Genomic DNA, 12,292 nt, shown 5'->3' with positions numbered 1-12,292 from the left:
CAAAGTTACTTGGAAAAATATATATAGTTTACTTGGGGCTGTGCTAGTCTTACTGAAAAACTCACATTTACCCTTTTAATAATATTGTCCTGAAACCAGTAAAGGCATAAAATAACACAAGTAGATATCACATCGGGTGTGATTCTTAAAAACTGCAAAACATGATTCAAGAGAGATGCCTGAGTGTGTGTTTGTTTGGGGGCGTGATGTTGCTAAGGTGACCTAGGGTGTGTTTTTCCTGTTTTTTTTTTTTTTTTTTTTTTAAAGAGTGCTTTTGATTTTATAGAATTATCTGCCTTCTTTTCTGATAGTCATTTCCCACATTAACAGAATAGTGGTGAAATGAAACACATTGTCATAGGAATACAACAAGAGAATCAGGAGTTGAGTTACTCTTTAGTTAGGTCTTCCCATCTGCTTGTGTATGTGATCCTCATATATTTATTAAAGGGTGAGGATAGTTCTCCAACTAATTTATAGGATAGTTTACACTTCCACTTCATGATTAAATATTTGTTTTAAGAACATTCTTTTGATTTCTTAATAGACTTTAAGTGAGGTTATTATTGCTTTCCCAAATAAAGAGTCTGTGAATCAGCAGATCTGTAATTTCTCTACTGACTTACTTAGTGAAATGGTTTTACTCAAACCTAAGATAAAATTTTATGATTCCAGCTTCATGTATATTTATCTTAAGCTAAATTTCTGAGAAAATTATTAAGTATTCTGTATTTAGTCCTAGATACATTTATTCTAATATATACTCTAAATATATACATATATTTTAGTTAAAATGGAATGTGTCTGAAAGGTCTTTTTTAAACATAAAGTTCTATTGAGGTAACTTACTTTATTTATTTAAAATATTTAATTGGAAATGAATATGGAATATATCCAAGGTACACAACGTGATGGTTTGACCACAATAACTTTGTACTGGGATCTCTTCCTGTGCATTTTGGCTTGTCTGAAACTAGTTCCATAGTCATCTTTGGCCCTTGATGGTAACTCCTTAGCACTAAGATAAGAAAAATATTTCCAAAGTCGGCTAACTAAGATCAGATTTGTGGGAACTTCTCAAAGCAGGCAGCTAAAGTTCAATAAAGTTGAGGGGAAAAAAAGTCATAATCTAATCCCTTCCCTTTATTGCTCATATTTGAACATTCTGCATATCAACTGCCCTGAATGGAGATGTGTATGTTACTCACTGGAATAAGAAGGACTGGTTGGTGAAGGGTTTGCATATTTTTCATCCTCAGTGCCTATTATTTTAAGAAAAAAAGAAAAAAAAAAGACAATTCACCTTTGGTTAATGTGTGCCAATCTTCATAACCCTACCTCCACCCACATTTAAGGAAAACAGCTATGATTGATAGATGTCATGCTTCAAGTGCAAAAAAAAAAAAATTCTCATTTTGAAAGAACTCTGCTTTGAGAACCAAGATTGGTAGGATTTTGTTGGTGAGGAAGGGTCAAGCAGGCCAATATTCCACTCAGACACACAGAAATCATACCTTGTGGGGAGATGTATCTTGGAGATGTTATTAATGTTGAGGATACTGTAGTGGTTTTAGAAGGTGATGTATCTGTTTCATGAATATAAATTGTAGAAAAATTACAAATCCAGAGTTAGAATATAATAGTAAGTCTTCATGTTGCATTTCTTTGAAGATTCAAACAGTGAATTTTTGAAGTTCTGAAAAAACAACTTATTGCTGAATAATAGCATGCATACATTGTAACACTAAACCATTTATCTATTCCTGCTGGAAAGATGATTTAACTTAAAATCATATAATATAGGTATCATATCTTTAAGAACTGACCAAGAAAACTTGAGTAAGTTTCTCACTGTAAGCTAGAGATTGTATAGCTTACTATATGAGATTCTTGTGAGATGGAAATCTATGCAAGAACACTATACAAATTTCATATACTTTCATTTTTGAAGACAGAGATTTTTCTCCATCACATATGCTTAAAATGGACACAAATGCACAGTACTTCAGGCTTTATAGTATTTCTCAAAAGCTGAAGAAAAATGTGTAAATGAGGCTTAGGTTAGAAAGATGGGGTAAAATCAAAGAAGCCTATTCCCACTGCTGTTGATGCTCTTTTTTCGTACCCATGGAAAATGTTATTAAGATCTTATTATCATTATTCTTCATTTGCTTAACATTTGACATCTTCAATTGGAAGAACTAACCATAAATTATTTTAAAAGTATTATTCAAAAATCTATGTCTCAGTAAGTTTAAAGGAAATGTAAATAATTAAATGTTTTACGAGCTTATGGCATTTATTTTTGTGTATTAAGAATGTACTTTATATATAACCAGAGATAGGAAAAATTTTGCTCTATATGTATAATATGAATTGAAATGCATTCTGCTGTCATATATATCAAATTAGAATAAAAATAAAAAATAAATAAAATGCTAAAAAAAGAATAAAATGTAATTTGCATTTAGAAAATTTTTTGAAAATTCCTTGTCATTTGTGATATGAAGCACTCTCTTTTTATTATACCTGTTTGCCTTGTCTTCCACTAAGATGCAAGTTCCTGGAATGCAAAGGCCACAATTCTCCCACACTCCCCACAGAGCTCTGATAGTAGCAGGCTGCAGTAGCATGTGGCTGAGGGCTAAGAGGCATCATTTATGATTATGGCCCCTTAGGAGTATTGAAGCCATTGTATAATTATATCAAAGAAATTGATATTTCTAAGATTGCCTTCCTTGGCTCTTTCCTTCTTTGCCACCCACAGCCCAGCACGCACTGCATGCTCATGCATTTTTGACATCTGTGGGGGAAGAATAATGTTTAGAGTCTGTACCGTTCTTGCCATGTAAGAGATCTGTGGGAGGAAGCTAGATATATGCCCATAAGAACAAAGAAAAATGTCAGGCTGGTGCACTAAGCAGGCAGAAAAAGGAATGTCAAATAAAAGAGTGGGAACTCTATGAAACCTTGGTACTTTTAGCTGCTTTTTTCCAGTGTCAAGTGCTTTAGTGAGCACTACCCTTTCAGTTATCTAGGTAGAAGACAAGATGGCTGATTAAATAACCAATGGTCTTAATCCTCCTGGAATTTCCCAAGGGTTAATTTCTAAGACTCCATAGCCTATTCTATTACCTTCTCATAGGCAGGCTAAGTGGCAGCCCCAGACAGTATAACCTGACTGTTTCAGATGAAGCCCAAGCTTTCCCACCTAAAGCATGCTGGTTGTCCAGAGCCATGGTTATTGCTAATAACCACAGGCAAGCAGAAGAGCTCGCCTTCTTATTGGAAGGATTCAGTGGCTTCTGACATGGAAATTAAAAAATAAAAAATATTTTTTTCATTTAGCTGTAACCCTCAGTTTGTAAATCATTTCTGAAAGATCAGTAGAGGGAAGGGAACAGGATGTAAGAGAAAGGGAAAATACTGGGGATCGAATTAGAGCAAATTGTGTTCCATGCTTTTATAATTATGTCAAAATAAGTCCTAATGTTATGTATAACGAAAAAGAACCCATAAAAATTTAAAAATAACATCATTTTTGAATCCAATACTCACATGCCCATGTACACACACATACATGCAATTTATCTCTGTTACCTGTAATTCTTATTTTGTTTTTAAAAGTATTGATCCTAACTTCTATTAGTGATCCACAATTTGAGAAATCTTATCTTCAGCATGATTATATCGTTGACATTGTGGTTCTTGGTAAATTCACAAATTTTGAGCCTAAAGTCATTCTTTCTGTGACTCAGAGGGATTCATGCTGTGTTCTGATGACCTCCATGCATTTTGTTAAAACATCTCTACCCAAATATCACTGTCAGGGAAGGTACAGGAGAAGCAGTTAAGAATAGGATCCAGAAGACAGATTCCATAGGTTCAAATCTGATTGCAGAACTTACTTCCTATGGAAACCTGGGCAAGTTACTTGACCTTTTGAAATCTGGTTTTCCACAAAAATAAATGAGGATTGTCCTACTTTTACATAATGTTTTTGCTTCAAAGATTAAATGAGTAAAAATAAATTTAAACTGCCTAGAAGAGTAATTGATACTAATATGCACATGTTACCTAACATGACAGTATATATATATATATATATTAATTATAATTATATATATGTTAATATATACTACTTTATGATATTATAATAATATATTATTGTGCCCCTTGAAAGTTGAACCAAGTCAGTTTGTCTCATTTTCTCAAAATTCTAAGTCTAAAAATATGTGAGCTAGACTTTTCAGACATTTCCTGTTTTCAGAAGTTTCTTTGCTCTAGTTAGGAACTGGGAAAACTCTTAGATGACATAGGTTTGCAATTAAAATCTGACTTGGTGACTGTGTGGTGATTACTGAATTAGGGATATATTGAATCACAATTTAAATCCAGTTTGCAAAGTTCAAGTCAGATTTGGAGCAAGCACCTGAGGTAGAATCCCTCAAAGCCAAATATGTTAAAATAGCATTTATCCAAATTTACCCCATCTGTGTCTCCAAGTGATATATGTTTGGCCCTTGCTATAAACTAATTACATGATAAATCATTGAGAGTTTTAAGAACAGGAAAATTTATTGATGTCCTGGGAACACCTGTGGTTACCTCGAGAATGTGCCTCACAAAACTCCAACTACAGGTGTAAGTGACCAAGTGTCTTCATGTGCTCTCTACAAATCCTTCCCTGTGTTTGTGCTGGGGCCATGCCTCCCCACAGCAGCTCCCAGTCAATGAGTGGCTCTGGCAAGAACACTTCCTAGAAGACAGGACTTGGGATGGAGGATTCCCTAGAGACCTTCCTGAACCTTCTTTAGAGCATGGCAACCTCAAAAGCTTCCACCCAGCCTCCTTCCCTCCCCTCCATGTCAGACTTGCATCCCTGTCTGATAGCTCTGCAGCCTCACTTGGTGTCCTAGCCACTTTCTCTCACACACATTTTCTCCAATAAAATCCTTGTGCATTTAATTGCATCTTGAATTCTGCTTCTCTGATGACTCAAACTAAAGCAGGCTCCATTTGCATCTGTTTTAAAAAATCACTGTCTATTGGGGGCAGAAATGGAATCTCAAGAATTTTCAAGTGGAATCAGAAGATGTGGATGTTGCCTTTTACAACCTTTTATTTTTTTTTTCCCTCTTTGAAGAACCTAACTTTTCCTCTGGGGAAGCACCTTTTCCTCTTTTTATATCATCATAAGAGATGCCCCTTCTTATTCTGATCTCAGGTTGCCATATGACTAAATTCCTCTCCTAAGAATTTGAGTATAGAGATTCTGAGTTATTCCCAAGGTAAAACTCTGACAGAACTATCTATGGGAATACTAAATACTTAAAATTATCTGGCTTCTATACTTCTTTTGTGAGCCTTCTAGTTGCCTTTTAATTTTAAAAAATCTTTATTTAACTTAAGTCAAATTTCTGTTGTTTGTAGCCAAGTAATCTTGAATATTTCATTCATTCTTTCTTCCTTTCTTTTTCTTTTTTTTTTTTTTTTTTGGCTAATGGGACTTGGTAGTTTGGGGCTTAAGTCCTTCTCTGTAAATATTTGAAGTCAGATCTGGTCAAGAATATGACCAAACATTCAGAGAATAAGATTTGAGCCCCAAATATGCAGATCACTTATTCAGATACATACATTTAAACTTACATGTGTAGCTGCACATGTACACACGTATATACATAAATGTATGTGTACATTATATATATATACATAAATGCACATGTACATAAGTATATACATAAATGTATGTGTACAAATATATATATTTAATAACATCTACAGGTTTTTTTCTCATCAATAAAATGAAGACAAAGAGGAACATGCCTTTAAAAAGAATTATAAAAATAAAAAGGTAATATATGCAAAATGCTTAAGCAAGCTCTCAAGTTTAGTTATTATTTATTTTATTAACATTGGTTGAGAAACTTCTATGTGCTAGATCCTGTTCTAGATGCTAGAAGTTGATTTATTAGCGAACACCATTTTGATCTGAGTATCTTATCAAGCCAAAGAATCATTCTAAGAGTCATGGTACACTGTTGCTTGAGGAATGTGAGTTTGGACACAGAATGGCACAGCATGTTCATTTTGAGTGCCAACCTTAATGTATTGGCAGGGACTGTGTGGAAAGCTGTGTGCAGAAATACTGTGAGACCATACTTGAGAACAATGTGACATTGCAGAGGCTGCCCTCACCAGGAGTTGAGTAGCAGCATCTGGACACACATTTGCCAACCCTGACTTGTCCAAGCTTTTTATTTTGCATATGATAAAACTGAGGCTTGGAAATGTTTTAAAACACTTTGACAAGATCTTGCAGCAACAATGATCAAGTCATAACTAACACCTGGATCTCCTGACTGCTCATTACCTCTCTGGGATGTAAAGAAGCACACAGAGCTCATTCCTTCCAAATCTTTGGTAAAATCATTGGCCACTTGCACAGTATCAATTAAAATGTGTGCAGTCTTCCCCCTTGCCCACTTCAATGCCCCTAAACCTTCATGGCTGATTTTTAAGCATAGCCTCCATTTCGTGTTTTCCTTCAACCTGGGCTGAAGTCTCACCATTGGATTTGTTGCTGGGACTGCACTATAAGGTTAGTGGCATTCCCTCTAAGAAAAACTCTATAGTAGTCGTCTGGTCGGGTTTTCTGGCACAGTATTGATCTTAATTGTTTCATCAGCATATGCCCAGTACATGCACAAGAGGTTTTACAAAACATAATTGTTGCTGGGGGAGGTGATGCAGGCCTGTAATCCCAGTAGCTCAGGAGGCTGAGATAGGAGGATGACAAGTTGAAAGCCAGTCTCAGCAACTTAATGAGGCCCTAAGCAACTTAGCAAGACCCTGTCTCAAAACTTAAAAATACAAAAGGGGGCTGGGTATGTGGTTCAGTGGTTAAGTACTCCTGGGCTCCATCCCTGGTAACAATAGCAACAAAAAGAAAACACAATTGCAATTCCTAGAACGATTTCATGTTAACACAACATTAACATATAAACCCCCATAACATGCAGGCCTGGCTAAGTAACTCAATCAAGATAATTAGCACTTGAAAATTAGAGGAAGGCATATGAGATATGCAGACATCACTGGGAAATAATGGTGTAAGGCAGGAGAGAATATAAAGAAAATAAATATCTGTGTTTTATTTTTATTTCTCTCATGTTGCCCATACTTCTTTTGGGTGTATAGGCATTTTGTGTGTGGGTGCTCAAGGGACTCAACTCCATTGGATTGAGCAATTATTGTTTTACATTAGTTATAAATAATTGGAACTGGTCAGTAATAGCAACTTGATGGATTCATATCCCATTTTTTAAAAAGAACTTTTCAGGGGCTGGGGATATAACTCAGTTGGTAAAGTACTTGTCTTGCATGCACAAGACCCTAGGTTCAATCCCCAGCACCACACACACACACAAAAAAAAAAAAAAAAAAAAAATCAGCATTTGACACAATAGGCCATTCCTTCTTCTTTAAAACATGTTCTCTGCCTGGTTTCTGAGAGCAAACCCCCCTTCTTTCTATGGCTGACTCTTCTTGGTCTTCTTGATTGCTTCCTCCTCTTCTCTCTAAATTATAATCTTGAAATGCCCCCAAGAATTAGTTCTTGTCCTTATCTATAACTCCACTCATTCAACTGAATTGATTTCATTCAATTCCAAGGGTAAGTACAACACCAATGCCAATGGCCAACCAGTTGATACTTCCTACCCAGATCTCTTTCCTATCTCCAGGCTTATAAATCCAGAGAAATCCTTAACTAATAATAGACATTTTAAAAGCAGTGCCTACACTTGACCTTCTTCACCAACAGCTTTCCCATTCTACTGGGGTCTACCGATAGCTTCTTACTGCTCAGGCCAAAGACATATTTAGACTCACCTCTTTCTAGCCTCTCTCACATGCAACCCCCAGGAATATCCATTGCCCCCGTCCCCAAAATATAATTAGAATTTGGAGATTTCAGGCCACCTACCCTGAAATCACTCATCTATGCTACCATTATCTCTTGCTTCAGCTGGAAGACTCACTTCAGTGCTCACAGTTACTTACAAACAGGAGTAAGATCATGTAACCCCTTTGCTCCAAATCCCTAGTCATTCCCCATTCCACTCACAGAAAAGCCTAAAGTCCTTGCATTTGTGCAGAAATCTGCCTGATGACCCTTTGCCTTGACTCTGCCCACTTACTGGGTGCTGTCCCTTATCATGCCAGGCCTCCTCTGGTTCCAACTTCTTCTTCTGCATGTTGGGTGACTCACTTCCTTCTCATGTTTACTCAAACCCTTACAAGGTGTTCTGCATTGACCACTTTTTAAGTCCTTCAAACTGACCCCAGCTTCTCCACACCTAGGTTGCCCCCCTCCCACACTGTTTTCACATTTGTAGTTTCTTTTTCTTAGAGTACTTGCCACCTGTAAGCCAACTGTATAATTTAGCCATCATTTTTATTGATTGTAGTTTGTCTTCCTTACTAGAACATAAGATCCTCAAGGTCAAGGATCTTTATTTTGCTCACTGATGTTTCCCAAATGCTAGAGCTATGTCCAGAAGTTGGGTCTGTTGGAGTTCGCTGAATGGATAAACAAAAGTTTTTGACAGCAGAGGTGGCTAGAGATGAAATGAATGCATGAACTTTTCCATCTTAATATTAACCCTATTGCATATTTAAAATTATTATTTTATTAATTTTATATTCACTCAAAATTAACACACACAAAATAGAGACCCACTTTGGGCCCAACACTAGCTATTGAAGGAAATACAGTAGAGTACAAGAGGCAGCTATTTCATGTACGAAGCTTGCATTTCTGTAGGACAGGTGAGACTCACACACTCAAATTGATCAATGTGAAACAGGGATAAAGATCAAGCATAAAGTAAGCCGAAGATCAAAACAGGATTCTGTTATTGTTTATCAAACCTCACATTTAATCCCCTCTTAAGGAAAAGGATTTAGGAAGCTGAAACAATGATATATGCCCTTGAGGAATAAAATAGAAATAAGAAATCAGAACAAATACAAGTAAAAGATGTAAGTAGGCCCCTTCTAAGGATTAATCCCCAGGATTCATACAGTTCCTGGTGTCTACTCTGGGCTTTCATTATCATGGGGGAAATAAATGGTATGTTATAAAAGTAACCGGAACACAAGTGGTACAGGCAATTAATGCTAGGAGTACAGTTGGTGGAATTCTGTTTGGGGAGGAGAATGTGCCGACATGACCCCTGAATTCTCTTCTAACTTTAAGGTTTACATTCTTGTCAGGGTTCCTTATTTTGTCATAGCTAATATGTATATTCACCCATAATTGGTACTTCTTGTCCACTTAACAGGCAAATTACCAAACAGGAATTTTTGTGCCTTCAATAAGTGAAAATCAATTCTTACTCTCATTAGATTTTACCTTTGTGAATTAGTTACACTGTATGGCAATGTAAAAAAAAAAAAAAACACAACAACAACAAAAAGTCTTATCTCAATTTCCTTCACTTTGCTTTTGGCCATAAATGGGTCCAACCTGAGGAAATAACACCCATTAACCCGGTAATCACTGTGAATGGAGATTTATTTACTTTAGATTTAGGATTTAGGAAGCTGGAAATCTATGTTGAGGATAGAGGATATGTCTTTCTTTTTCAATTTGAATACTTATTAATTCCCAGAAAATTATATATAATGTATAATGAATGAGCCGTTTTGCTAATTACTTGCATATGTTCTAATTTATTGTATTCTTAAGCAAACCTTTTAAATCTTGTGTTTTAAAGATGGGAGATACTGTGACTCAGAGAGATAACAGATTTTAAGTTAGTTCATTTTATTGTTTATGGCATAATTATTCACGAGATCAATGAAATTTATACTTATAATCTGAAAGTTTTAGAATGTTCTTACTCTCCTCAACATAAATATGAACATGAAAATATTAAAAAATGATTTTATTTTCAAACCCTTACAGACACTATAGAAGATCTTACTTTAATTGTTTGACAAATATTAATCCAATTATTACTTATTATTTGCATTTTACAAAGTGGAAGCTGAAGCCCAGAAAGAGTAAGTAATTTGTCAAAAGTCACACAGCAAGTATGTAGCAGAGCCAGGATTCTAACACAGGCTCTAGAGTCTGTGCTGTCAACTACAAGCCAATGTTACCTAAGCTCCTGTACTTCAGTGAAAACAAGTTACAAGGTCTTGTCTCTTTTTCTTTCATGAAAGAGGAAAGAGGGTGTGTCTTTCTTTTTCAATTTGAATAGTTATTAATCATGCAAAATAATCATATTTCATGAAATATAACCTATTTTCAATGTAGGCCCCAATGAAGAATGTATTCTTCACACCAGACATAAGAATACCTCTTTCCCTCAACAGTTCAAACCAAACTTTGCAGACAGATACAAGGAGACAGGGAGAATCATTCCTTATGCATTGAACAAAGCACACTGTGGAGTTTGTTGGAGGAATACACCTCTGGGCAATATTATCAAAATATTTTGGTTCCTAAAGTGTTTTTATGACCTTTCAGTGTAGGTTACCATGGTATAAGAATAGTGCAGAGTGCTTCTTAGAGACTCACCAGATTTCTGGACTAGACAAGAAACCAATTAGCCAGACCCAGGATCTATACAATTTCTTGAGTGGAAATTTATGCCAAACCCCACCACTTAAACCTTGATATGTCATTTGTTCCATAAGTGAATTTTTTCATTCTCAATTTTTTTTGGCATTATAAAATCCTAAGTTAAAAAAAAAAAACCTCTACATATTACTTTTCTATAGATACATTTCTAGCTTCAGTGAGTCCTACCTAAACAACAATGTCAAGATTTTGTCATTCAAAGTTAGAAAGCTCAGATAGGCAAGCCCTGCATAATGATTCATGCTTCACTTTGTGTGACCTCCTAGAGACAGAAATAAAGCACGGAGCACAATGAAGATCTTCAGATAAGACACAATGTCCTCCTTTCTAAGGGCTGGTGCTCAGGTTTGATGGAATTTGTCATGTCAGTTCTTGCTTTTGCTTTTCTACAAAACCAAATGACCAAAATGCAGTTGAGGTTCTGCAACACAACTAAGGAAAATGTAGAAGATAGTTATAATAAGATCTTTCACAAGGTGTACTGGTCACTAGGGGATGCTATAGTGGTTACTTTTGTGGGTCCACTTGACTGGGCCACAGGGTGTCCAGTACTGGACCAGGCCTTATGTTGATGTGTCCGTGAGGTGTTTTTGGCTGAGGTTAAACTTTGAATTTAGAGACTGAGGAAAGCGTGTTCTCCCTAAGGTGGTGGACCTTCTTGATGGGGATTGCAAATCAAGTCAAGATGGCACCTGGCAGTTTGCCAAGAGGAGTGGTTTGTGAGGCAACGCCCCGAGCCATTAAGATGGTAGAGATTCCTTATTGGCTGATTGCTGTATCTGGATGATGCTAATTGAGTCAAGCTGTGTGTAATCAGTTAGGTATATATACCTCTGCTGCTCCACAATAAAGCGGCTCCTGCTACCTTGGGTGCCCGCTACCTTGAGTTCCCCACAATAAAGCAGTTCCCGCTTCAACCTTCAAGTTGCTTGTCACCTCCCGGTTATTTTGCCCAGCCAGACTTCGGCACCTTGTTTTGCCCAACCAGCTGAAGTCCTGAATAGACCAAGAAGGGATTCCTCTTGCCTGACTGCCTTGGATGGGGATGTCCATCTTCCCCTGCCTTAGGACTTGTACTGAAACGCTCAGCTCTCCTGTGTTTCTTGAGCCTACCAACTTTAGAACTGAAACTATACCATCAGCACACCTGGTTCTCAGACCTTTGGATTTTGGCTGAGGGTATACCAGCGGCTTGCCTGGGACTCCAGTTTGTTGACAGCAGATAATTGGGATTTCTCAGCTTCTGAAATTGTGTGAGGCCATTGTTTATAATAAATTGCCTTTTATACACACACATCCGATTGGGTCCATTTATCTGGAGAACATTAAGTAATTAATATACTTGTGTTCTCCAAAAACTAAAGGGCCCATGCTTTATTCTTTTCCCAATACACTGGGATATACTGATGCATTTTTGTGTAGGGTTGAGGTCTCATTAATTAAAATGCCCATTTTCAAGGACCAGTTATTTATTATTATTTACATTTTAAAAATTTTTATTGTAATATTGGGGATCAAACCTAGGGACTTGCACATGCTAGGCAATTGCTCTTCCACTCAGCTACATCCCCAGCCCTGTTTCTTTTATTTTTGTTTTGAGACAAGGTCTTGCTAAGTTGCCAGACAGGCCTTGAACAT

General features: G+C 36.5%; 1 protein-coding gene across 1 annotated transcript in view; it reads right to left on the bottom strand.

Annotated features, from left to right (window-relative positions):
- Window positions 1-12,292, bottom strand: part of EMCN (endomucin) — a 111,648-nt gene that overhangs the window by 29,170 nt on the left and 70,186 nt on the right. Inside the window, exons 6-7 of the mRNA XM_081303407.1 lie at window positions 1,515-1,586; window positions 1,209-1,262 (exon numbers count right to left, since the gene is read on the bottom strand). Coding sequence (XP_081159533.1) covers window positions 1,209-1,262; window positions 1,515-1,586 — 126 coding nt within the window. The remainder of the gene's footprint in view (window positions 1-1,208; window positions 1,263-1,514; window positions 1,587-12,292) is intronic.

This window comes from Spermophilus citellus, assembly GCF_964194105.1.
Source record: "Spermophilus citellus genome assembly, chromosome: 8".
Classification (NCBI taxonomy): Eukaryota; Metazoa; Chordata; class Mammalia; order Rodentia; family Sciuridae; genus Spermophilus; species Spermophilus citellus.
Note: the sequence above shows the minus strand (reverse complement) of the source record. Positions and strands in the feature narration are given on the sequence as shown.